This window comes from Gouania willdenowi, chromosome 8, assembly GCF_900634775.1.
Source record: "Gouania willdenowi chromosome 8, fGouWil2.1, whole genome shotgun sequence".
In the NCBI taxonomy this organism is placed as follows: domain Eukaryota; kingdom Metazoa; phylum Chordata; class Actinopteri; order Blenniiformes; family Gobiesocidae; genus Gouania; species Gouania willdenowi.
In genome coordinates, this window is record NC_041051.1 from 1175858 (window position 1) to 1203253 (window position 27396).

Here is a 27396-nt window from a genome sequence, read left to right on the forward strand (position 1 = left end):
TGTTTGTCCCTCCCTTCCGTCTTATCTCTCTCCTAGCTGCTGCTTTGTCAGGTCTTGTGAAACTAACAAGAGCCTCTCTCTGCAACTCATCCAAAACCGGAATAATGGAACTAATTAGTTGGTCTCTCAGTGCTATCGATCAGATTTTTTCGACGCAAAGAACCAGGGGTGGTGACCCCGCATGTCCAAGCGGGACGTTTGCGGCTGGATACACACTTGACCCTTGGAACAAGTGGCGAGTTGTGTGTCTGTCCATCCTTTCCGTGGAAGACGTGGAGGACATCTACATGATTGGAATAATGATAGTAGGCATGCTGCTGATCGGAACTGGTGGCTTCCTAATCTATCGAAAAGTCCGTACTACGCTGGCGACTGTTTTGGAAAAGCTGCCAGTGATTTCTGAAGGATGTAGCAGAGCTCTGAACACTCAGACTCATGTGTTGATCGATATCAAAAGCAAGCAGGAGCTGCTTTTGGATCGTCTACGCGTTATGGATAACAACTGGGAGAAGTTCGAGACCCGGCTTGGAAGTGGAAACTAGGCCATTCATTGGATTACAGCAGAGAGACCCAGGACAGAAGGCTATTGGAAATTAACATAGCCTGTATCAAATCACATTGCTTATCTCCCTTTCGGCTCCCCAGCTGCCAAGGCTAAAGCCAAGGTTGTCTCAACTCTTATCACCAGGAAGTTTCTGCAGACGGCGGCTCTTACCCCCACTCCCTCCCCCCGCTCCTTCCCTACATTCCTCCTGGAACTGTTGATGCTGAACTTTTCCACACGTCATCTGGTTATCAGTAACGCAGCTACAGGTCTTCAACTTCAAATGCCTCGTCGGCCATCTTTCCCCACCTCCCCATCCGCAGCTGCATGGAGGCGTGGTTGCAGCGCCGACTGGCAGCACGCCCATGTCCCCAAACGGCTGGACTCCTGTTGTTCTTCCCACCTGACCCCCTCCCCCAGCCAACCTCCCACCCAACCCTTCCTACATGCCTTGTCTCGAGTTGTTTGACTGTGTCATGCTTACATTTATGTTTGCAGAGGCGGTTTTTTTTCCTGGTTTCACACTGTTTTCTCTGTTTAGGGAAATCAGTTTCAAACTGGCAGTTTTTTTTCCCCTCACCCCTCCTCTCCTCCTGTTATTGATCCCTTTTTTCACCTAAATATGTGGGCGCCGCAAATGGCTGCTCCGGTGTGTTGATGTGTCTCCTCTCACTGCAACTACCTAGTCAAATTCCTCGTATTGTTCTAAACTGTACCTGGTCAATAAAGCTGATTCTGATTCTGATTCTGAAAATCATTGTGAAATATGGGTCGGGGGACAGACACCGTCTCCATAAAATAATATTCACCACCATCACAACAGTTGTCATGGCGATGAACACAGCTATCATAATAGCAATGGGAGGGAAACTGTCCTAAGGCAAGCGCAGAGGGGCGTGGAGGACTCCCCCTCTGTAACATGGTCTCATTCATGAGATGTCATAACAGTGACTGTCCCATGTTTTCTGATAGTAGAGATGCTCCCTCCAAAGTAGGGTGGATTCCATCTCTTCCTATCAGGTTCGGTTTTCCCCAGAAGGATCTCCAATTATCAATGAAGCCCACCTCGTTTTCTGGACACCACCTCGATAGCCAGCGGTTAAATGATGACATGCGGCTATACATGTCATCACTGGTCAGATTTGGTAAAGGACCAGAGAAAATTACGGAGTCCGACATTGTTTTAGCATAAGCACAAACTGATTCAATGTTCACTTTGGTTGCTTCCGACTGACGACGTCGGGAGTCATTAGTGCCGACATGGAGGACTATCCTATCAAACTTACGATTACTCTTTGCCAGCAACTTTAGATTTGATTCTATGTCGCCCGCTCTGGCCCCTGGGATGCACCTCACGATGCCCGCTGACTTTGCTAGCTTCACGTTTCTCACTATGGAGTCGCCAATTATCAGAGTTTGTTCCCCGGTGAGTGTGTTGTCCTCACGGAGGGGGGAGAACCTGTTTGAGACGTGAACATGGTGGTGTCCCGAGCGGCTTTTTGACCTTCGACTATGCTTACCACGGACAGTAACCCACTCATTGCTGGCCGGGGGGGAGGCTAAGCTAGAGCTAGCACGGTCCGCACCGGCTAGGTCCTGCTTGCTAGCTTAGGTTTTGGTATCAGGGGTGCGGAACCGCTTCTCCAGATTGTTGATCCTCGCCTCCATATCTAACAGTACGCTACACTTTATGCAACTACCACTGTCCCTAAAGGAGGACGAGGAGTAACTAAACATCTGACACACCGGGCAGGAGAGCGGAGGAGAGGAGAGAGAAGCCATAGGTGCTAAATTTAAGCTAAGCTAAGGACAAAAGGAAGTTTAAAGGAGATTACACTGCCTATAAGAGGCGAGATTGCTTTTTACTTAACCTTCGTGCGTTTAACTCTACGGTAAAAGATTAAAACAAGTGTTTTCAAGGCTAAAATATCAATGACAACAAGTTTGATTAGAGTTAGCAGAACACAGTAGTAGAGCGCTGCAAGCAGCGGTAGAGTGTAAACAGGAAATGATGCTCCCCCCACCATATTTGAAACTGGGGATGGTGCACTCAGGACGATGAGCAGTGTTAGGTTTGCGCCATACATAACGTTTTGCGTTTGGGACAAAAAGTTTAATTTTTGTCTCATCTGACCTAAGCATATGACCATATGACTTCTGGTAAACTCCAAACAGGATTTCTTATGGCCTCCATTCATTAATGGCTTTCTTCTTGCCACTCGTCCATAAAGGCCAGATTAGTGTAGAGTACTACTAATAGTTGTCCCATGGACTGATTCCCCCAGCTCAGCGGCAGTACTTCACAGCTCCTCCAGAGTCATCTTAGGGCACTTGGTTGCCTTTCTGACCAGTGCTCTCCTTGTTCGATCTGTTAGTTTAGGTGGACGGCTGTGTCTTGGTAAGTTCGCAGTGGTGCCATACTCTTTCCATTTCCGAATGATGGGTTAAACAGTGCTCCGTGAGATGTTCAAATCTTGGGAAATCTTGGTATAACTTAACACTGCTTTAAACTTCTCCACAATTTTATCCCTGATTTCTCTGGTGTGTCCTTGGCCTTCATGATGTTGTTTAGTGACCAATACACTCCGACCATAGCTCTGAGGCCCGCACAGAACAGCTGTATTTATACTGAGAGTAGATCACACACAGGTAGCCTCTATTTAATCATTAGGGCAAAGTGTGAACATTCAGCAGTCATTAGGAATGTTTTAAAGGCTATTATTTAATGCACTCAGAAAAAAGCTGTATGAATACTTGTGCACTCCTTACTTTTCACTTTTCTATTTTTAAAATAATAACAGAATCATGTATCATTTTACTTTCACTTCACAGTTGTCTGTTACTTGTGTGTGAACTTTCAGTAAAAAATTCAAAATAAAATCTTTATGTTTATGGTTGTAAACCTGACAAAATGTGCAAAAGTTCAAGGTGTATTAGTACTTTCGAGAGGCACTGTATTTAACCTGTACATTGGTGGTTAAATTAATCTGTTCCCACACACATGAAATCTGTATTTTCTTCCAGAATAGTGTTTTTGTTGGTTTAGTTTCTTACCAGGGATTTAAAACTTAAGGTTAGTCACAGGTGGAGGAAAGTTGATGGTCTGTAGATGTTGTAGGAGGTGAAGTAGGAATGTGCTGAGTCATTGTACAACGTGATTTATATTAGGTTAATAAATTGTTATATCATGATTTTATTTGTCATTAATAGACTCTGTAAAAAATAACTATTACAATAGTTTTTTTTAAAGCTATAGGCAGCCATTGTATAAGAGTCAAAGGGCCACATTAGGCCCCAGAGCCACAGGTTTCAGACCCCTGGCCTGAGAGAACCACAGCTGAACATCTGTCCTGGTATCATAGTCCATCAGTTCTGGTCCCTCCATGATGATTCTGATGAGTGTGTACGCTTTATCGCTGAGCTCAGCACGTTCTTCATTTTTACTGCTGCTTCAATGTGAGCGTGAACTCAGTGATTATGTCTGGCAACGTTCATAGTGGACCGCCCACACTCCAAAGGAGCTCATTGGTGTTTATACTCTGCTCATTCACCATTACCTGCAGCAAAGTTGCGTGAGCATGCACCGTCTCCTCAGCCAATCCTTGGTCAACCTATCCACCAGCCAATTTGCAGTGCCTGTTTATAGACAATTTTACGGTAATCCAGCAGCGTGGAGAGAGAGAGAGAGAGAGAGAAGTGTACTCTGTGGGACGTGACAAAGCTTTCAGCCACTCCGTATAAAATAACGTCACCCTATACACACTCGCACGGATATGACCAGATAAAATGATCACTCCCACACATTGAAAATATACTCGCATATGCGACCATTTTGGTCGCACTTTCAAGCCCTGATACATACTTTCGACGAGCACTGTACTCGTAATAATAATGACAGGGTATTTCCCAATTATGACTGTAATTGTGTAATTGATTAATTACAATTGTGGCATAATTATAATTGTACAGGTTCCACACGGTTCAGAAATTCCTGGAAAAGTTACGAGATTTGAAAAAAATATTTTCCAGTCTCGTAAAGTAATGGAATATTTTAACTGTTTTGGAAAAGCTTTGGAAATGTAGCCTATTTTATTTAAATATTTAAAACATGTTAAACCTCAGAGATGTTAAGTGTTATCTCAAAGTGAAAGTACTGCATACGTTCAGCTGGCGTACGCTAAAAACCAGGAAATGCATACGCGAAAAAAGATCTTAGCGCTTCAGAACTAAATCATGGAAATTAGGTAAAATACTTTGGAAAAGTTTTTTAAAAATCATTGTGAATAAAGTGTGGTCATTTTAAAAAGCTGTTGCTGTTATAATCATACTTAATCGTAATTCAATTGTACTTGTTCAGATATTTTACTTTGTAATTGTAATTGTCATGAAAATTTTATGAAAGTTGTCAGTTATAATTTAACTCAAAACTAAGGAACCATGTTACAGTTCTATGTACAGTTCTACACATATGTAGTTAATAATTATTAAAATGTGTTTCATATCAAGCTTTTACACATTTTATGATTTAAAAAATATATATAAATTTATGATATGCTGACACAAAAAAGACCCAAATGCCTCCACCAAAAATATTAAAAACCATATTTTCGTTGATTATGAAGCCTAAAAAGGTAATCAATAGATAGGAAATACATTTTGATGATAGATATATGTTTTTAGTGTATATTACAGCTGATTTAGGACCTGTTAGCATTAGAGATGCTAACAGAAAGCTAACACAAGAGGAAGCTTATTTTATTAGGTTATTTATTTCAGGTTCAGTAATTGTGATTCATTGTAATTGAACTTTAGTAATTGAGAAGGTGATTAGAATTGACTTTCTGAGGATAAAAAATAATTGTAATTGGAGAAAATGCTGTTTACCGTATTCATAATTTAAATGTAATTGAAAATGTAATTGTAATTGATCCCAACCCTGAATAATGATGTGTTGTTTCCTCTGCAGAGGCTGATTGTGTGCCTGGAGGAGTCGCTTTACATTCACAATATCCGAGACATGAAAGTGCTCCACACCATCAGGGAGACGCCCCCAAACCCTTCAGGTTAGGCTGCTGGATAGAAGCGTCACTTCCATTATTCCCAGTGATAGGGCCTCTGATTTCCCTGTTCACTTTGGGTTCCACTTCAGGGCCATACCCATTTGTGTTTTATCAATGTTCCCTATTTTGATGTAATGCTGACATAATAAACCTCAATTGAGTAAAAGTTGTAAATGTTTTAAAGGTAAAGACAAGTACGAAACGGCACGTGATATTTAACATTTGTCTATTAAGCTCTCACAAACACTTGCTACACATTTAACCATCCATTTAATTGGGAGGTTTTTTTTTTTTTTTTTTTACAAAAATGTGATATTCTTGGAAAACATGTTGGTGAGGATATACAGTATTCTGCCATTTCCTTCCATTTTATGCAATCACTGAAAATCTGAGGTCCTAATATCAATGGGACAGTAACACTGCCTGTACTCACACAGCCAGGCTCTTACAAAGTGCTAATTCCACTCTTAAGAGAACCACCAGCCACAATGTTGAGCCCTGATGAACCACACCACAAAATATGACAGACGCTCTTAAATACACCATAATGTAACCATTGTTTAATTTAGCATTTTCTGACCATGAGTGGCTTTGTCCTTTCCTTCAGTTCAGCCTGAACATCACTGGAGGATTAGGGAGGGTGGTGAGACTGGAAAACCAACTCTAGTTTATGGTTGTGTTGCTTTTTTTTTTTACAAAAAATATACACGAACATTATCATGATATTAAGAGCTCAGCTAAATAACACTGATATACCATGAACTAAGGTTTGGAAAGGAGATGTTTTCCTGGCTTCATGCTTTGACCCTAAGTACAGTTTACGTTTGAAGTAAAAGTCAAACTTAGTGCAAAACTATTTTCTCAAATTGCTTGGATTTAAGGGTGTGCGATCTGACGATACTACATTGTTGAGGATTAAAATATGACGACGATCTGCTGAATCACAGAGTGCATAGAATCGTCTGTAGTGCACATTTTATCCCTCGCAGTGTCTTGTCTGTGGCCCATACACAGCACATCAGAGCTCAAAGCACAGAAGTACTCTCCTCTGCCCCGCCCTCCCAGTGCACGGACACGCTTTGATTAGCGCTGCTGCTCCTCTGTGCTAGTGGCTGCTTGTGGTTCAGTGCAGATGTCTGTGTGTCTGTAAAACTGTGTTGAAGCACTAAGAGACATGTGAGGAAACACTGCATGTATTTCTCTTCTGTAACTAAGGCTACGTTCACACAGCAGGACTTAATGCTCTAGTCCAATATTTTGTCTGAATGACCCAAATCAGATTTTTTCAAATGCAACCCAGGTCACTTGGATGTGTCGTCCTAAATCAAATACGTATTTTGTGTGGGTGCGTGCGTGTGTGTGTGGCTTTTTCTGCACAAAAACATGGATTATCCTTATAATTGATACGTGGATTATGTAAATAGATCCACTGTCTTTTGTGCATTTGACATGCGCTTGTTTCCCCGTGTTCTGTTGACATTAACAGTTGTTTATTAATAAAGCAGGCTTACCAGTAAAACAAATGTAAATATGTCATTTATATGAGGAAAAAATAGGTTTTAATTGTCAGTTTCAGGTCTGTCGGACCTGTCGGTTTCAGTTTTGCTCCGCCGGGTTCTGGTCAAAGCTTGGAGGTTCATATCATAACTGGTCTGTGTTTAAAAGCAAAATGGTTCTTCCTTATCCTCTGCACCTGCTCATTCATTCTTTAGCTCCACTGCACAAAAACTCTGACAATGCGCATGTGGTCAGTTTGGAGCCACAAATGTTCACACTGGAGTCTGATACAGGTCACATTTTAAATGGTAATGTGAATGGACAAACAAAAAATCAAATTTAAGTAAAAAATCAGAATTGAGCATTAAAGCTTACAGTGTGAATATGGTTTAGCAACATGACAGAATTGAATCACATTTCAGCCTTAATAAAGGAAAAAGTCAAAAGTGCCACAAAATGTTGATATTTTGCTGCTTGTGATTAATAAAAGGCATTTTTCTCAATGACCCATTATCATTGTTATTGTAAAACTATATTGAAAAAATAAATGCTCAACCTTTTAGTTTGATGTTAATTGTACTTTGAACCAGTTTGATAAATTGATTACATACATTTTTAAAAATGTTTGAAAATTACCTTGACTTATCTTTTATCCATTTAGGGCCATGATTTTAAGTTGAAGTGGTTTGTTTTATTGGTAAATAATAGTAATCCTAGGTTCCCTAAGTAAGGTACGGGTACCCCAGGGGTACACACATTGTCATAGGGGGTACATGAATAAAACATATAAATTAACCAGCAGTCAGGAGCCTCCATGCATTGCCACAAATTACACTTTGACCATGTATGAGTAACCATGGTGACATAGAAACAATCTCAACAAAAAAGTACAAATGTGACGAGAGCTACATTGCTTTACCGATTTCTATTGCTTACAGATGATTAAATTATAAATCATTACTCCTCAACAGAATAGGTCACATTCAGAGACTGAATTTACTGTAGGGCTACGTTGTATGCAACATCACAGTGGTTCCCAACTTTGTTTAGGTCATGACCACATTTTAATATCACACATTTTTTAGCGTTTCCAGAGTCTTTTTCTTACTTTCTAGAATTAGCTTTTGATAATGTTTGTTATTGCTAGGATTAGTGCACAAAATAACAACATGCATTTTATTAAAACTGGATTTTGTCACGGTGTGGTCCCAAAGGCAGAGAGAGAAGGTAGGTGTAATGTTTAAAATGATTGTCCATGTTTAATCCATAAACCAAAAATCCAAACGAGCACAAGGAGGAACGAGGATAACGGAACGAAAATGCAGCAACACACGAGGAGGTGACAATACACAACAATCCAGCAATCACACTGTCCAAACACTCAGCTATATAGTGAGAGAGGCCTGATTGGGAACCGGCCACACCTGGGTGGAAACATGAGGGAGCTAATCACTAACAACCCAAACACACTAACATCACTGGGAGGAGGAGACACCAGCAGGAATACCTGAAAGACAAGAGTTAACACACGAGAACATACTCACAGAACAACTAAAAGAGAACCACAAGGACTAAACCTCAACATAACTAAACAGAAACTGACAGATTTAAATTTAAGTAAGTGAAAGCATAGATTACAGTTATTTAAGATTCTTTTCTGTGTGTGTGGTGTTACAATTTGAAAAAGAATAATAATTAAAACATTTTAAAAATACATTTCTAATCAGTTTTTTTATTATTATAAATAACTAGACATTTCAGGGGACCTCATTTGAATTCCAGGCGTGGGGGTACATGGCTTCAGGTTAAATGTCTGGGTACGGAACTGTAAAAAGTTTGGGAGCCACTGGTCTAAATGATCTGAATATCACCCACCCATAGTCAGATCCCATCGTTTAGCTTTGTTTGCAGTAATTAAAATGGTTTGTGTTTGTGCTCCTTTATCTGCAGGTCTGTGTGCACTCTCAATCAGCAATGATAACTGTTACCTGGCGTATCCAGGCAGCGCTACAATAGGAGAGGTTCAGGTGTTTGACACAGTCAACCTGGTAGGTTACACTGATCTTTGAATATTGCAGTGTTAGCTTGGAGGGATTTTGTTGTTTAGTTTGTTGGTGTTTGCTCTGTAGATGACTTAGTTTCTGAATTTTTGTAAAACATGAGTTTGTTTGTGTTGTGTTCCTTCCAGAGAGCAGCAAACATGATTCCAGCTCACGACAGCCCATTGGCAGCTCTTGCTTTTGATGCAAGTGGAACTAAGCTGGCCACAGCATCAGAGAAGGTAGAGGCATTTTGACTCATTCTGTTGATCCGATTGTGTTCTTTTGCTTACAAACCAAATACAAATGTCTTTGAGTGTTTTGTAGGCTTTACACGATCAGGGTTTTTGGGGCTGATCACCAATTAGTGGATTCAAATAAACTGATCACAAGAGGGACCAATATGTCTATTTCAGTAACTTTATTTACGTATATATACTGTATGTACACGTGTGTGCGGTACTGGGCATGCTCCTCCTTATGTTTGTCATCCAGATACATGAATAAATTAATCATGTTGAAACATTGTGCAGATGCTCCCCATGAGGTACTGCAGTGTTGCACAGATTGTAAATGGCTTTAATTTTATCTGAAAGAAGTCCCACACCACCGACATGTTTGTTTGAATCCCACATTTAACAATTAAATATTCCGTAAACTTCATTGTCCATCATGTTACTATAGGGCATGTTAACATGAGAGCTTTAATTCCCCTTTAATTCAGAATAAAAATGAAAACCTCTTGTAAATCATGACCTTGTAAACACCCAATTCTGAATGACAATGGCCATTCTGAATGAAACCATATCTGAAAAAATGGCTGATTTATTCTGATTTTAATTCTGAATTGATAGTTCCTCGTCTTGTATACGTTTAATTCTGCTTTAAATTAATCCCAGTTGTTCTTCACATGCTCGTCCTGTCTTGATGACGCGCTGGTAACGACATAATTCAAGATGGCCGCCCGAAGCAAGCATTGGACTAGAGCAAGACTATTTATTTAATAAGAGCCTTAGAAGAAATGGATATAATGAAAAGTGGATGGACAGAAGCATAAACACACATACACACACTTATTACACGCATACAGACATCATGAAGCCCTGCACCAGGACACAAAGCTTCACTAATGACATCGTCTGAAAGTTCTCCTTCCACTTAACATCCTGTAGATGGAAATAGAACAGCCGTTGCATTAACCACTGGCTTTGGTTGGCCAAGTATGTCTATCTCCTTCTCCTGCTCCACAGACCAAAGTGCATCTGTGTGTTATTGTTGAGCTGCGGCCTCAAAACTACAATCGTACAAAAAGTGAAAATAGTTCTCATAATGTGGTCTTCTATGTTGTAGCTGAAAAGAAAAGGTTTGTTTTGTGTTTTTTCCAAATAGATGTGATATGTCACGGCCATCCCCCTGTCCAATCAGAACCCTTCCCAACACCCGGACCTAAAGCGCAATTGAATAAAGCCTAATAAACTGGTTTTCCATTTAAAACTCAAATCGGAAGTACTATTTTCATGTAAACACGAAGTAGAACACTTGGATTCTGAATAATTAATTCTAAATTTAAAAACATCATGTAACCGTGGCCATAGTGACATGGCTCAAAAAACATCTTCAGACTAAATGAGACTAATAAAACAATACAGTGGGAGCATCTGCACACATTTTCAACACCACAATGACGTCACTGATCGGATCAGCCAATTAAGACATTACAGCTGATCATGCAAATTACGTAAAATGAGTAATATTGGCCGATCTGATATTGCTGATCAGACCAGTGGAGGAAACCTCATGTTTTTTTATTTGTATTGTGTTTCAGGGCACTGTCATCAGAGTCTTCTCCATCCCAGAGGGACAGAAGCAGTTTGAGTTTCGAAGGGGAGTCAAAAGGTAGCGGCGCTATATTAAAAGCCAAAGATTAAGAAATGAATATTGTTTTTGATCAGCGGTGCAATGTGTGTTTTCTCAGGTGTGTGAGCATCTGCTCCCTGGCCTTCAGCATGGAGGGCCTGTACCTTTCAGCCTCCAGCAACACAGAGACAGTCCACATCTTTAAACTGGAGACTCAGAAGGAGAAGTATGTGTACGTACCTTTCTTTCTAAAGATGGTGCACTTCATTCACTCCATCCAACAGCGTCCCTCCTGATAAGCAAACCCTGGCGTACCTTGTGTTCCCAGGCCGGTGGAGGAGCCCACTACATGGAGCGGCTACCTGGGGAAGATCCTGGTGGCGTCCACGACCTATTTGCCCACCCAGGTTACAGAAATGTTCACCCAGGGCCGGGCCTTCGCCACAGTACGATTACCTTTCTGTGGCCACAAGAACATCTGCGCCTTAGCTGTGTGAGTACTGAGTACGCTTACCCTCACTCAAGACCCAGAAACACCATCAGGGTTTGTTGGATAAGTAGTTAGTGAATACGGAGAACATCGAATGAGTGTTATTTACACCAACCAACTAAGAGATGGTTACATAGTCGTAAACATCAGTGACTTTACACTAAGGCTGCAATAATTAATCATGATTATGTCGACTACGAAAATTTGTCGAAGCGGATTTTATAGTGTTTAATCTTATAAATTACTGACAAACCCTGCCCATGGCTGCTTCCTGCTTTGTCTTTCTGCTGCAGTGTCTTACATTGACTGGTAGGAGCAGATCAGAGGAAAAAATAAACTGAATCAATTTAACGTGTCCTAAAGTTTCTAAACCTTCAGAACTTTTCACCAAAAACAAACCGGTGAAGCACTTTAAGTCTAAACTCTGAAGTTCAGCCTTTAATCATTAAAGGTCCATATCATTCTATTTTTCACCATCTCCATTTGTTCTAAGAACCCCAAAAACATAGTATTTGAGCTTAATTTTCCCAGTTTTAGCCTCTGAAAAGTCACTTTCTGACCAACTCTACACAAACAGGATGATTTGTGGCTTACTTATGTATATTCATGAGTGGGCGTGTCTATAGACGGGACACTGACTTCGTCCTCCCCACACGGTGACGTAGGGCCAGAGGACGGCCCACCCTCCTCCCACCCACTCTGTAGCTGAGCTCATGCTGCTTTATAAACACAGACAGAGTGTGGGGGCGGGGCGTTCACCGGTACATACATAGACTGTAGAAAATACATACATAGCACTGTGTGACGGACTGACATGATCACCTTTGTAGGCGTTATAGTTTTACAATACCCACGGTACCCAGGAGTGCCAAATTGTAACGCTTCCTACTATACCAGAAATTCTAGAGGACGGTATTACCGTGGATTATGATACTACTGGTACCAGTTTCTGCTACATAGCAGCTGCCTCTACTCTCCTCCTGGCTTCTCACTGCACAGTCTAAACTCACTTACTTGAAAACATACCAACATGGCAACCGCACTCCACAGCTGCTGAATGATTGGTTGTTTGCCTGTTACTGGTGACGTCTGGGGATATGATAGTAGTCATAGTTTCTGCACGCTGGGTCCGCCCATCTGCCGACAGCTCCTCTTCAACAGAAACTCGCTTCATAACAAACAAACAAGCTAAAGTTCTGTCTCGCCTGGACTCGTGCACGGCTTACAGTCACAAACATGAGACAACACATGGCAGAAGCACTGGGCCCGGTCAGTGGCATCACTAATTTTGCTCATAAAAACCAATCTCCAAAAGTCCCATTTAGAACTTTTTGTCTTCAAACGAGGCAGAGACTGTAAAGCAATAAGAAATCTACTGTGCAGGCGCTGTCACCAGCTTTAGGAGCCAAAGGAGGAAACACTTTTTTTAAAAAAATTTTTATTTACGGAGATATTTACAATGTACAAACAATATTTACAAATTATAGACATACAACGGAGGGATCACATCCAGTCTCATAAAACACCAGTGATGTCACCCAGGAAATACTTACAAATATAGTTTTCTCAATGAATCAGTTCCTGTTTATTATTTATTTTATCTTTTATGGTTTATTATGTTGGAGAAGAAGCCTTATTGTCAAATAGTTTTTTTAAAAAAATTTAAAGACAGTGGATTTGTTATCCCAAGTTAATTATTTATATTTTTTTAAATTTCAACCATAAATTATTATTAATTATTATTAAATATAACTTCATTTATTAGTTTTTTTTTTTTAATTGCTTATATGCTTTTGTTCATGTACTTTTATCATGTACCAAACAACACTATAAGTAATTAAGTATTTCTAACTTGTACAAATACATTGCAGTTCATAAAAAAAAATATAATAACAAAAAGCTTCAGTATCGCGATATTGCCTGGAACTGTGGCACTTTGTCTGGTATAGTATCGTGGTTACTCATTTTGGTACCATGAAAACTATAGTGGGCGTGTCTGTTTACATGGCAATCACGGCAGAGAGCTTCCTGGAGGCGTGGCTTCTCCAGCTCAGTGCCGTGTCAAATTTGTCATCAAATTGGGAATGTGTCATCAAATTATAGCGATGTGTATGTGTTCACCCTGTAGTAAGAAAGGAACATATCACTCTCTAATGATTGATGAATCAATGATAAAAACACTTTAGACATGTGTATGAAGCCATAATAGATCTTTATCATGTTTAAAACACAGAAAAGTTAATTTCGCTTAACATGGACCCTTTAAAGCACAACTGAGATAAATGGCCGAAGGAAGGGACACCCCAAACAGAAACACAGCGGAGCCCAGGTTTGTACACCGACCGAGAGAAGAGTGACATCACTACTGCTGATATTTACCCAATCTTTCATTTCAAATCACATGCAAATGTTTGTTAGCCGAGAGTTTCTGATTCAAATTGGTATGAATTAATAATAGGTATTAGGTCTGAAAACATGTTTACCACTGTACTCAGTAAGTTAGTGTAAATCTTTTTTTGCCTCCTTCTGAACAGTGGCTGTTACAGTCATAATAATATTTTCCCTCCTCACACACACTTTCACTGGACACGTGTGCGACGACTGAAAAATCCACACACAGAGCGCACCGCCACATTAGCTGCACCATCAACTTTAAAGGAAATAATAGCGTCCTATACTGCTCAGAATACGGTAGTTGCATCGTAGGAATATAAATTGAATCATTGATCTAATTAATGAATTGCTACACTCTTGGCATTAAGGGAGCGATGGTTGAATAATGATGAAGAGATGATCAGAGCTCAGGTGCTGTTAGCACTTCCACAAAGACTTGACAAAAAGAATGACTACCTACGTCATCACTAATGGCTCTTAGAAAACGAGCTCTTCCTCATTCTCATCTCACTTGTGCACACACTTGATTCTCAGTGTACAGAGAGAGAGTGGGGTGTCGGCTCTTATCAGTCAGTATACAGGACTGTTTACTCACTCCTTTGTCAGCCATTTAATCACTGAAGAAGTAACGTGTACAGTAACACCTAAACACTTTTAGTCCAAAGGTAGTGCATTGAGTTGGTAATGTCTAATCACAAATAAGAAAAACAGTTTTAATATGATAAACACATTTCATTTTAGAAATAATCATTTACAATAATCCACAAATGCTGCTTAAATTATATTTAAATCTGTATTTATTGACATATATCTACACAATGTAATAAAGATAAACTAATCACCCAAACAAGACAACTTTGCAAGAAATGAAAGGCAGGCAGCAGTGGTCATCTTTCAAAGTAAAATACATTGCAGGGCATTTCAAACTGTGTTTTTCATCCTTGGGGGTCGGGACCCCATGTGGGGTCGGCTGAAATGTCTAATAATTAATAAAAAAACGATTACTGATTTTGAAATTATTATTCTTTTTCAAATGAAAAAAACAATCTTAAAGCTGATATATATATATATATATATATATATCTATCTCTGGAGGATGAAAAGAGAGAAAACAGCTCCACTTCCTGCCTCTGCCAATTTACTAGAAGCCACACCTCTACTTTTGTCCATGCGCATCGCGGAACATGACAATGTTTAACACCAATAATCAGTGTTTTCACTAATAAAACACTCATGGTAGTTTGATTAAAACATGTTTATTACCTGTGTATGAAATATGTGGCCAAATCAGGGTCCGTTCTGAATCCTTTTAAAAGCAGAAAGTCCCTCCCCCTTTGAAAAACAGCTCTCCCTTTTCTTTTTTTTTAGTGGAAGCTTTGGAGTTTCTGAGCGATCCACCATGATGCTATGCTACATGCTACTCAGAGTGATACCTGTTTGCTGTTGTGGCCCGCGACCTTGTTTTTGTGCACAGTTGATGGTCTCTGCTACAGGAAGGCTTCTATAGGAAGAAGTGGGACTTATATATCACATTCAATCAATCAAATTGTATTTATGGAGCACTTTTCATATATACAATATAATTCAAAGTCCTTTACATCATTAAACCTTACATACAATAAGAAATGCTCCACAATAAAGCGCAGCTCAAAGTGTGCTCACAAATAGAACTACTGTATTTTCTACAACAAAGTGTCTGAGCTGGCACAACCTGTCACTAATCCTGGCTCCTCTGTTTGTAATACAGTATAACAAACATGATCAAAACCACGTCGGGTCACGATCCAACCTGGTTTAGCACCTAAAACAGGTTCTAAGTGGTTTTACATGATAGTAACATCCTAACAGCCATGCATACAGTTCTACACCGTAAACCAAACATTATCAATAAACAACTTCTTTGTCTTTTAATTCCTCAATTCCAGGATTCAGAAGATCCCCAGGTTGCTGGTAGCAGCAGCAGATGGTTACCTGTACCTGTACAACCTGGATCCACAGGAGGGCGGGGAGTGCACGCTGATGAAGCAGCACAGGTAACGTTCACACGCTCTGTGATCACAGGCTGATGTGACAGGAGGAGGGTAATGATGCACAGCTCAGAGATGACCAGGAGGCTGCATCTGTGGCAGTTAACGTGAGAGTTTTATGTCGCTGACCCTCAGGTTAGATGGCAGTGCTGAGCCCCCCAATGAGATCCTTGAGCAGGGGTCACATGATCGCCCACTTGTGGCCCAAACCTACAGTGCGGCTGTCACTAAAGGTATAAGTAATGCTTTGTTTTAGTGGTCCTTAACTCCCTTATCGTTATATTTACATGACACTTCTAGTCAATTTGTGTCACAGTTGATAAACTAAAGTGAAGGTTTATTGTGATTAAGTTTCCCCAAAGATGTTAAGGAATTTAAGGACCCTTTAAGTGAAGCCTTCCCGTGTGTCTGTAATGTTGGTGTGTGTGTGTGTGTGTGTTAAATCATTAGTGGTATAGTTTGTCACCACATCAATGCACGTTATCTTTTTCACAGGGATCATTGTAAACCTGCAGGTATGCACCCAAACCCTGACTAGACCATGTTGGACTTCTAGGGATGTAAGGATAGATCAATTCAAATAAGAGGGGATTAAAATGGATACAGCACAGTATGAGCTTCAATACTCTGCTTAAACATAGGGGGCTGTTGTTTTAGTCACGTTTGTTTGGATGTCACTGTGGGAGAACAACTATAAAGGAGCTAAAAAAAGAAGACTCGGTCCGACCCAACACTATTCACATCCTTGTGCTGGCATGTAGATCTTAGGATTAGCATGAGAAAGACAAATGGATGCTGACTCACCTAATGCATCACCTGATTTATCACGCATTGAACCGTCGGCACAGAGCAACACACACACCGTAAGAAAAATATGTAAATTACATAATATAAATTCTGGAATCACCAATCTTGGAGAATGTTCATGTTTAATTTTGTAGAAAATAAGTAGATCATAGACAAGACTGAAGTCATTTCAAATGTCAACGTTCTGGCTTTAAGAAGCATTAAAAGAGACCAAGAAAAAAAACTGGTGGTAGTCAATAACAGTTGCTTTCTTAGATCAAGCAGAGGGACAAAAATATGGAATCATGAAAAACAGACAAACCACTCCAACGCATCACTAGTACTTTGTTGCAGTCTCTGAGGCGTGGACCTAACGAGTGACAAACAACTCTTTGTCAATCCAAATCACTCTGATTGATGTTGCCAGATCAGCTTTGCAGGATGGAGTCTTTTCTTCAATTTCCACCACAGATTTTCAATTAGATTGAGATCTGGACTATTGCTGACCATGACATTGACCTTATGAAAGTTTCTCTATTGCTCTATGGCATGATGCATTATTATTTTGATAAATTATGTCATCATCTGAAAAAAACATCCTTTCAATTGAGGGAATAAGAAAAGTGTCTGAAATCTTGATCTAAGAAAGCAACTGTTATTGACTCATTTTTAATGCTTCTTAAAGCCAGAACGTTGACATTTGAAATGTCTATGATCTACTTATTTTCTACAAAATGAAACATGAACATTCTCCCAGACTGGTGATTCCATTACTTTGGTTTGTAAGAACATCTTAAGAAGAAAATATTTTAGTTTAAAAAAATTCTTGACATTTTAAATAAAAGAATAAGAATTTGTAATTTGACTTTTTTTTTTCAAAATATGATCTCTATGTATTCAATTTGAAAGGAATTAATAATAATAATAATAATGGTTTAGATTTATATAGTGATTTTTTTCAAGGAGACTCAAAGTGTGTTACAGAAACTATTATTCATTCAGACCACTCACTCACATCAGTCATACCAGTGGTGGTAAGCTACATTGTAGCCACAGCTGCCCTTGGGCATACTGACAGAAGCATGGCTTTCATTTTGCCCCTCTGACCACCACCAGCATTCATGTGGGTAAAGTGCCTTGCCCAAAGACACAACAACTTAGATAGACCGGGATTCGAACCCCCAGGTTTTTTTGTTTTTTCTTAAAGCTGCACTACCTGAATCTTAAACCATGACAGAGGGCCATGGTTGAATTTGAAAAGTAAATCCCGCCCCCACTCTGATAATCCCTCCCAGTCTCCTCCACTGGAAGTGCACGAAGTCGCACACGCACAGGTTGATAGTCTGATGTTCCATCCAAGCATCTTTCTTTTCTTTCTGGGTTTTGTAGCAGTACAGTATATACAGTAACAGCAAACACAGCTATAGCGATTTGTCCTGGTGGGTGTTCGGCAGCCATGCTTTACTGGAGACAAGTTCACCCGTGCACGCACTTCACTATATATCAGCAGCCAATGAGGAGGCTCAGGTCACCCCTCCTTTCTGTAAATCCCGTGATTGGAGCTGGAGGGGGGACGCCAACATTTTGTCTTCTGGGATTTTATTAACTAAAATACTTAATTATAAGGCACAGATGTACAATTTATTCAGAAATGATTACTTTTATGATATACTATATGATGCTAATAAGAATCTTTTTTTGATGAAGAGAATAATTTGAGTACCCCAGCTTTAAATGGGTATTGTAATGGAAGCATTGGTTGGGTGTAGGAGGAGTTACTCATTTAGAGCCTCTGATTTTCCTTGGTTGAGGAAGATGGACACAAATAAGGAAACAATCTGACCAGTTATTATTTTCATTATTTATAATGCAGGTCCCAACGGAAAAGCCTCACATGCATGTTATGGATCAATATCACGCATTTACGGTTATTTTTCACCAGAAAACAGATGATTGATATGTCCAACTCCATAAAGTCATTTTCAGATGTCACAGTACATGTTATGGTGATGCTATGATTCAAGATGAATGCAGAGCTTCATCTGAAGTGTGTTTTTAATGTGTTGTCATTATTATTGACTGCATTCAAATGTGAGAAGTTACTGGTTCAAAAACAGGTTTAGTTGTTGGGGTTCGAGTGTTAACTGGTGATCTGTTTACAGCTGAAGCATCTTCAATCACAGTGTGATCAAAACACGAAGGACATTTGGTGTAAATAAAGGCTTCTCCATGACTTCATGTCACATGTGGAATATATACAGTTTATTTTATTTTTAAATAAAAATGAAGTATAATTGGCGGTTGTGAGTAAAACCCTGACTGTGTTTCTTAGGCTACTGTGAGGAGCAGGGGGCTGTGGGTGGAGCCAGTCTTGAAGATGATCTCAATGACCTGCATCTGGAGGAAGAGAACGAACAGCCCCCCCTCATCCTAGAAACCGACTGATGCCCCGTACGTACCATCAGAGCTGCTACTAACGTGATCTGAGGGGGAAGCAGGCAGGTGTACAGGAACTGAAACAAAGATGGGGGAGGGGAGAGTGTTTGATACTCCGGGTCCCGTCCGTCAGTCTATTTGTACAATTGTCTCTCTGCATTTATGTTCCCCCCCTCCCCCATTCGTCCCCTTCAGTTTGGCCTGTGCAGGCCAGACTGCAGCTTTGCATGTACATGTGCCAACTGCTGAAAAAGACTTGCTCCCATATGAAAGAGAGCACCTGTAAGTGAATGAAACATTATAAACACACACACTGTGTAACATGGAAGTGGTCGTGTAAGTGCCTCTCTGCTCCATTTTCATCTCTTTTAAAGGGAGGACCTCTCTGTGTTTCTTTTAATAAACCTTTTATTTCATCCGTAGGATCATAAACCAAGGTGTGCGCCATCTTTTCCTGACTCATGGTCCAGCAGCTTATTGGTTGAGTTACCATTTGGCTGAAGTGTGTTTGTGTGAGTTTGTACATGTGTAAAACATCTGGCCTTGTCCTGTCCCCTTAGACCATTACCTCATTCGACCGGGGGCTCGTTAAACGTTTCCCACCTCGTCCCCATCCTCAGGCCTTCAGTCATTGGTTGATTTTAAACTGATCATTTTCTTAAATAAAGTGAACCAATGGTGTGTTGTGATGATGAAAAGCTGCATGGTGGCTGTCGTTAACGTGGTATTGTGTCCATACATGAGAGCAGAAAGCTTCCACTCTTCTCTTTATTACTAGATGATGGTCACTACGTCACACTGTTAGGTTTTCCTCCACACACTCATACAGTGAGCATTTATGTGTGATTTGATGGATTCAGAGATCTGGCTGAGCCTCATCAACTGGTCCAGGGTCCTCTTTAATCCTCTGATGCTGATCTGAGGATTAATGGAGGGGGTGTGGAGCGTTGGGCATTTTCTAATGATTTTGTATAAAATGTGAAACAATTCCCGAAACCCAAATGAAAATAAACTCCATATTGATGTACAAGACTGGAACCTTTTTGTGTTTTTAAAATACCAGAGCTCAGTCTCTTCATTAGACGATAAACTGATGCTGTCTTGCATGAGTTGGATGGTGGTGGATGGATGGATGGCATGAGTTGGATGGTGGTGGGTGACAAAGGATTAACCGACACAGGCTAAAACAGCTCAATGGAAAATGAAAGAAGCCTGGTTTAGGCTCAGTGCAGTTAGCATCAGTCTACTGATGCTAACTGCACTAATAACCACATTAACAAAATAAGACTAATTAAAACACACTATTAATCAATCAATCTTTATTTGTATAGCGCCAAATCATAACCAATGGTATCTCAAGGCACTTTACAGTAGAGCAGTCTTAAGGACGGACTCTTCATTTTATGGATACACACATATGCATATATACGTATATACACATACATATGTATCCCACACCCAACATGAATTCATCATGGCAGCAAGGAAAACCTTCTGTTAAGCAGCAGGAACCTTGTGTGGATCCCATTCCTATGATGAACAGCCATCCACGTTATGCTGTGTTGGGTGTGTGCAGAGGAAAGGGTGGAGACAGAGTTGTTGAGACTCTGTAACTCCACACTGAGGATCCCACGGACCTGCAAGACAAAAGCCAGAAGGAGTACAGGAGCAAACACACAAGGGAAGAAGCAGACATAGAGGGAGTGTTTGAGAGAGGAATGGGACCCTCTCCGGTCCCTCTCTAACCTAAATGACCTCTCTCTTAACGCCCTCTCCAACCTCTCTCCAACCGAGCATGCCAGACCCCCCCCCCCCCCCCCCCGGCAGTCTATGCCTATTGCATCTTAATTATGAGCTATGAGCTGGTTCCTAACTAAAAGCTTTATCAAAGAGGAATGTTTTGAGCCTAACCTTAAAGGTAGAGAGGGTGTCTGCCCCCCGAACCGTGGTTGGTAGATGGTTCCAGAGAAGTGGGGCCTGATAACTGAAAGCTCTTCCTCCTATACTACTTTTAGAGATGAATGGAACAACGAGTAGTCCAGCATTTTGAGAGCGTAGTGTTCTGGGGGGATTGTATGGCACTACAAGCTCCTTGAGATAGACTGGTGCCTGTCCATTTAGGGCTTTATAAGTGAGAAGAAGAATCTTGAATTCTATTCTATATTTTATGGGAAGCCAATGCAGAGAGGCTAATACAGGAGTAATGTGATCTCTTCTCCTAGTTTTAGTCAGTACACGTGCTGCAGCATTTTGAACCAGCTGAAGTGTCTTAAGCGACTTGCTTGGGCAGCCTGCTAAAAGAGAATTACAATAATCCAGTCTAGAGGTAACAAAAGCATGGACTAGTTTTTCGGCGTCGCCCTGAGACAGGATAGATCTGATTTTAGCAATGTTACGGAGATGAAAGAAGGCAGTTCTTGAAGTTTGTTTTATGTGAGAGTTGAAGGATAAATCCTGATCAAATAGAACCCCAAGGTTTCTAACAGTTGTGCTTTGTGCCAGAGTAATGCCATCTAGGGCAGTTAGGCTAGCATAGGTTTCTCTAAGGTGTCGTGGGCCCAGTACAATGACCTCAGTCTTGTCTGAGTTGAGAAGAAGAAAATTTTGGTCCATCCAGGCCCTAATGTCCTTTAGACAGGCCTCAAGTTTAGATAGCTGATTTGTCTCACCTGGCTTCATTGATACATACAGTTGGGTATCATCAGCATAGCAGTGGAAGTTAACAGAGTATTTTCTCATAACATTACCAAGGGGGATCATATAGATGCAGAAGAGGATTGGACCTAGCACAGAGCCCTGAGGAACCCCGTAGCTTACTTTAGTGTACACCGAAGACTTATTATTCACGTGTACAAACTGGTACCTATCAGATAGGTAGGACTTAAACCAGTTTAGGGCAGTCCCTGTGATTCCAAGTAATTTCTCTAATCTCTCTAGTAGAATATAGTGATCTATAGTGTCAAAAGCTGCACTAAGATCTAATAAAACCAGCACTGAGAGTCGTCCTTCATCTGAAGCCCAGAGTAGATCATTAGTTACTTTAACTAAAGCAGTCTCTGTGCTGTGTTGAGCTCTAAAACCTGACTGGAAGTCCTCGAACAGGCTGTTGTTTTGAAGAAATTCACAGAGCTGAGCTGCCACAACTTTCTCAAGAATCTTTGAAATAAAAGGAAGATTAGATATAGGCCTGTAGTTTGCTAAAGTGCTGGAATCAAGAGTAGGTTTTTTGAGAAGGGGTTTGATTACAGCTACTTTAAAGGACTGTGGCACGTAGCCTATTGATAGGGATATATTTATTGTCTCCAACAAAGATGGGCAGACCAGGGGAACAACTTCTTTAAACAGCTTAGTTGGGATCGGATCTGAAAGGCAGGTCGATGGTTTGGAGGATGAAATAATAGAGTTAAGTTCCTGAAGTCCTATATGTGTGAAACAGTTTAGGTTAGGCCTATTTACATTTAATGGTACAGCAGGCCCAGGTGAAGGCAGGGAGTGGCTAATTTTATCTCTAATCTTATGAATTTTATGGTTAAAAAATGTCATAAAGTCCTCACAGCTGAGGGCTAGAGGAATCATGGGCTCAATAGAGCTCTGACTTTGTGTTAGCCTGGCTACAGTGCTTTATTATTGATTATTAACAGAAATAAAATAAAAACCAATATTATCAGAAACTATCCTTGCACTAACCCTAATGTTTTAGAGCAGTGTTTCTCAAATGGGGGTACATGTACCCCTAGGGGTACTTGAGAGAGAGTGGAAATTTAAGCATCAGTCTTGGTCCCACACCAGGTGTGATATGACCAGAAATGGTAAAAACAATAGAAATTAATCTATTCAGTAGCCACTAATCAGGGGTTTTTCAACCTTATGGTCGGTGCCCTGAGTGGGGTCATCTGGAGTTTAAATGGGGTCACTAAAAGTTATGAAAAGTTAAAATAGATTTTTTAAATAAGAAAATTAAAACACAATCTTTACTGTATTTCTATACTTTCACTTTGTGAAATATACATTTATAAAATCATATGAGCTCAAGCATGATGAAAAATGAATTCTAGAAGAAAAAAAGAATGTCTTGCTATCAAAATGGGGTCACGATCCAAAAAATGTTGTGAACCACTTCATTAAATAATGCTTCTTACCACTTATGTACAACATGAGATTCTTTAAAATGTGTGTAATCACTCATTCATTCCATCATTATGATCTATAGTTGTTTTTAAATCGTTTTCTAAGCAAACTGTTGTAATCGGACAAAGGGGGTACATGGGTTCAGAAATGAGAGAAAGGGGGAGAACCAACCACTGTTGTAGAGAACAAACCAAACCAAATGTATCTGTAGGCGACTTAACAAATGTCCAACAACAACGATCCAACCAATCAGTATAACACAGACTTTGTTATTCCAGAGAGTTACTGTATGTGGTGTAACATAGTGTTTATGAACTAGTTTCCAGTACAATAGAAGCAGTTTAAAGGGGATAAGAAATAAACAGAAATCAAATTCAATTCCACCTTCAAAATAATATTAGGGGAAAAATGTAACTACATTTCATTATTCATATACTGTACTTTTAACAGGTATCTTATCAAAGCCTGACAGAGCTCAACAGTGAAAGTACATGGAGTGAAACAACAGCGCCATCTAAAGGCTCATATACTCCCATAATTCCTTTAAATCCAACAACCACAACTAAAGAGTACTGACATATACTCATGTAGAAGTACTGTTACCTGTTTGAAATTGTACTCAAGTACAAGTAAGTCAGACATAAAATACTCAATTAAAAGTAATAAGTAGCTCACATAAATAGTACTGAAAGTAAAAGTTACTTTCACTCCCCATGTTTATTGTTGGTAATAAATCGTTGCCATGGTTACCTTGCATACAGTAAACATCTCATGTAAAACTTAAAAAGGAAGAAACCAAATCCTGCACAACTGGAACTTAATGTATTTTCCACCAAGACATCTGTTTTACACAGATATAAGGTTTGTCAAAATGTACAATTGTTTTTAAATAAAATAACACTAATGAATTAGTTTTGTTCCTCTAAAACAGTTCCATGTCATGGGCAACGACAACATAATAGGTAGAAACCACAACACGAACCATAGAAAGTGTCTATTGATCAGAAATGACAACATATGTTCAATAAGCTGAGGTCAGCAACTGGGTGTAGAAATGTAATTAATTACTTTTTTTAAAAACCACAAGTAAAATAAGTAAAACTACTGATTGACAAATATACTCAAAAAGTACAAGTACCCATAAAAGCAACTCAATTACAGTAACACTTGTAATCCATTACTTTCACCTCTGCCAACAATGCACAATAACACAATTCATCACATTTTATCTTTAAACATCTCATAATTAGGTGAACCTGCAGTAGTGTTTCTTAAATAGGAATATGGCACCACAGCAGGAAAATCAACAAATGAAAGCTTTACAATGTTTAGTTTATTTTAAGGTAAAAATGATAATGACACCAAATATTTTAACAACAAACACACAAAATAAGAGAAAAATATACTAAATAATAAGAATAACTGACAAACAACAACAAAATGACACCTAAAATGCACGCACTAAATTACCAGCAACATACAAAACGACAACATATGTACAATAAATGAGAAGAAAAACACACTACAAAATACACAAAAATAACAGAGAAACATATCAAACGACACCAAAAAACACACATACTGAGAGAGAATAATTAAAATAATACCAACAACACACAAAAACACACTAAATAAGACAAAAAATAATAAAAAGAAGAGGCAAACAACAACAATATACAAAAAGTGACACCAAAAACACACAAAATGATGACAAAAATGATCTTGATTTTGTACATACAGTATATATACTGTATAGTCAGCCTTGGTCCTACATCAGGGGGGAAATGACTGTCAATGATAAAAACAACATAAATAAATCTATTCAGGGGTCAATAAATATTGTTTCATGCATCATTATGCTCTAAAGTTATTTTTCACAGAATTCTGAGCAAAATGTTGTAGTCGGACAAAGGGGGTACTTGAGTTCAAAAGTTAGAGGAAGGGATATTTGAGCCAAAAAAGTTTGAGAACCGCTGCTCTGGAGAATTGAAGAAATGCACAGAAAAAAAAAAAAACTCTTCCAACATTGGCAAAGGAAGGGACAGCCTTGGTGAGTCCATTTTTTCTATGGATAATATTAGAATACACTAAAAAATATTATCTATCATCTAATTTGTTTCCCATATATTGGTTACCTTTAGGCTTCCTTATCAATGAAAATATTGATATTTTTGGTGTGGGAGTCTGAGCCTTTTTTTTTTTTTTTTTTTTTTGCCAGTTTCCCCTCGATTTCAATTTTTTTTTTAAATCGTAAAATGATCCTCAAGAGAATCTTTTTTTTATATTGTATTTTTTTAATGTATTAATTTTTTTTCTTTATTTTCTTTAAAAACTAGATTTATATTTAATAAAGTGAAAGTGTAGATTATAGTTGTTTGAGATTGTGTGTTGTTTTTTATTTTATTTGAAAAAAATAAATAATAATAATTAAATGTTTTCAAATAAACTTTTAATGAGTAATTATTCTTTTGATCAATTACTTGAAACTTCAGGCGACCCTATTCAAATTTTAGGCGAACCCACATGGGGTCACAACCTCAAGGTTGAAAAACAACTTAACATATTACTGAGGTCATATTGTAGAGCTATTGGAACTAGAATTAACCAGAGGAGATTAAACTGGCCAACTCTCTGCCTGCTTCTAAAAACAAGTGCTTTTGTGTGATAAAATGGACTTTAAGGTTAATACAATTTTTTGGGGGGTCTTTTTTTTGTCTTTGCCTTCTTGTTTTTAATAACTGCTGATAGCATTTTGCTGCTATTATATTTATTACATTTATTTTCTTGGTATAGTTTTTTCAATATAAACTTCTATTCTATTGTAATTTGAATTGTTGTGATAATAATCAATATATTCATGCATGTATACATAGATCTCCTCCCCCCACATCTCATAAGAAGTTAAGGTGGATGTATTTCACAAATAAACATATGCAGAAAAATAAGAAAACTTAATTATCAAATTCAGTAATAAAAAGGTGCCATATCAGTTTTTTGATATCTGTAGAAAAACCAATACCAATGTAGACCGATAATATCACTTACTGTACATACACTCATCATATTTATTGTTTATTTCCTTTTCTTATTTGGGGACTATAAAATGTATAAAATCCATCCATACATTTTCAGACGCACTTGTTCTTGTTTTTCAGGGTCTGCTGGTGCCTGAACATAAATATAATGATTAAGTTAAATTGATGCAAAAACAAAAAGATGAAAACAAAAAGAACACTTTGATGATGATTTTAGAAATACTTTGAAACAACTTTATAAATCATAGAGGCAAGTGTAAACAAAACCCAATATTTTCTTTACTAAGGGTTAATGTGTCATCACAATATTAAATTCAATACATCTTTGCAAAAACAACTCCAAAATGTTTGATAAAAAAAACCAAGTTAAATAAATAATGCATAACAAAAACTTCCAAACAGCCACATATAAAATACTAGTGTGTATGTTATTTATTTATCATACAGAGATCTATTCATTGTGTTATTTTATTATTATAATAATACTATTTTATTTGAAAAATGCAATTTTACAAGTCAGAAGTGTACACTATACAAAGATAGGGACACACAAGCAAGATTCATACAGAACTGAAAGAAATATAATAATAATAATAATAATAATAATAATAATAATAATAGGGGTAAATCAGTCATCATTCCACTTCAAACATATTGTTGTATATTGTAAGGGTTTTGATGCTTTATTTTGTATGAATAAGGGATAATGCTTTTTTAAATTCACACAGAATTTAAAGGAGGAGATTTGTTGAATTTACATTTGTGAATGTAGAATTTACCATATAAAATGAACAGGTTCACAATGAAATCAACTTTGTTTTTCTTATGTTCAAAATACATAATGATACATTTACAATTCAATTGAATATTATTAATCATGTTTTTTAAGTAATTTTCCATTTGAGCCCAGAAACCGATTGAATGACAAAACAGTAATAAATCAGAATCAGGAAAAACTTAATTAGAAAGGTACGACAAAGACAGGTATACAAAGAAAATTAAAGAAAAAATAAATAAATAAATAACAATAATAATAATAATAATAATAAATGAAAACGACACTAATAATATTAATTATACACAGACACACACACGCAGAAAAC

At 38.6% G+C, this 27396-nt stretch overlaps 1 protein-coding gene across 5 annotated transcripts in view; it reads left to right on the top strand.

The window, feature by feature from the left end:
• Nucleotides 1-20160, top strand: part of wipi2 (WD repeat domain, phosphoinositide interacting 2) — a 30613-nt gene extending 10453 nt beyond the window's left edge. Inside the window, exons 4-13 of one of the 5 annotated variants that reach the window (XM_028454824.1) lie at nucleotides 5511-5607; nucleotides 9052-9149; nucleotides 9290-9382; nucleotides 10966-11036; nucleotides 11116-11229; nucleotides 11326-11490; nucleotides 15807-15914; nucleotides 16044-16141; nucleotides 19027-19145; nucleotides 19554-20160. In XM_028454824.1, the coding sequence (XP_028310625.1) occupies nucleotides 5511-5607; nucleotides 9052-9149; nucleotides 9290-9382; nucleotides 10966-11036; nucleotides 11116-11229; nucleotides 11326-11490; nucleotides 15807-15914; nucleotides 16044-16141; nucleotides 19027-19139 (957 nt within the window). In that variant the 3' untranslated portion in view covers nucleotides 19140-19145; nucleotides 19554-20160. Of the gene's footprint in view, nucleotides 1-5510; nucleotides 5608-9051; nucleotides 9150-9289; nucleotides 9383-10965; nucleotides 11037-11115; nucleotides 11230-11325; nucleotides 11491-15806; nucleotides 15915-16043; nucleotides 16142-19026 lie in introns of all 5 variants that reach the window. The other 4 variants (XR_003674619.1, XM_028454823.1, XM_028454825.1 and 1 more) reach the window with 4 other exon arrangements.
• The last annotated feature ends 7236 nt before the right edge of the window (nucleotides 20161-27396 follow it).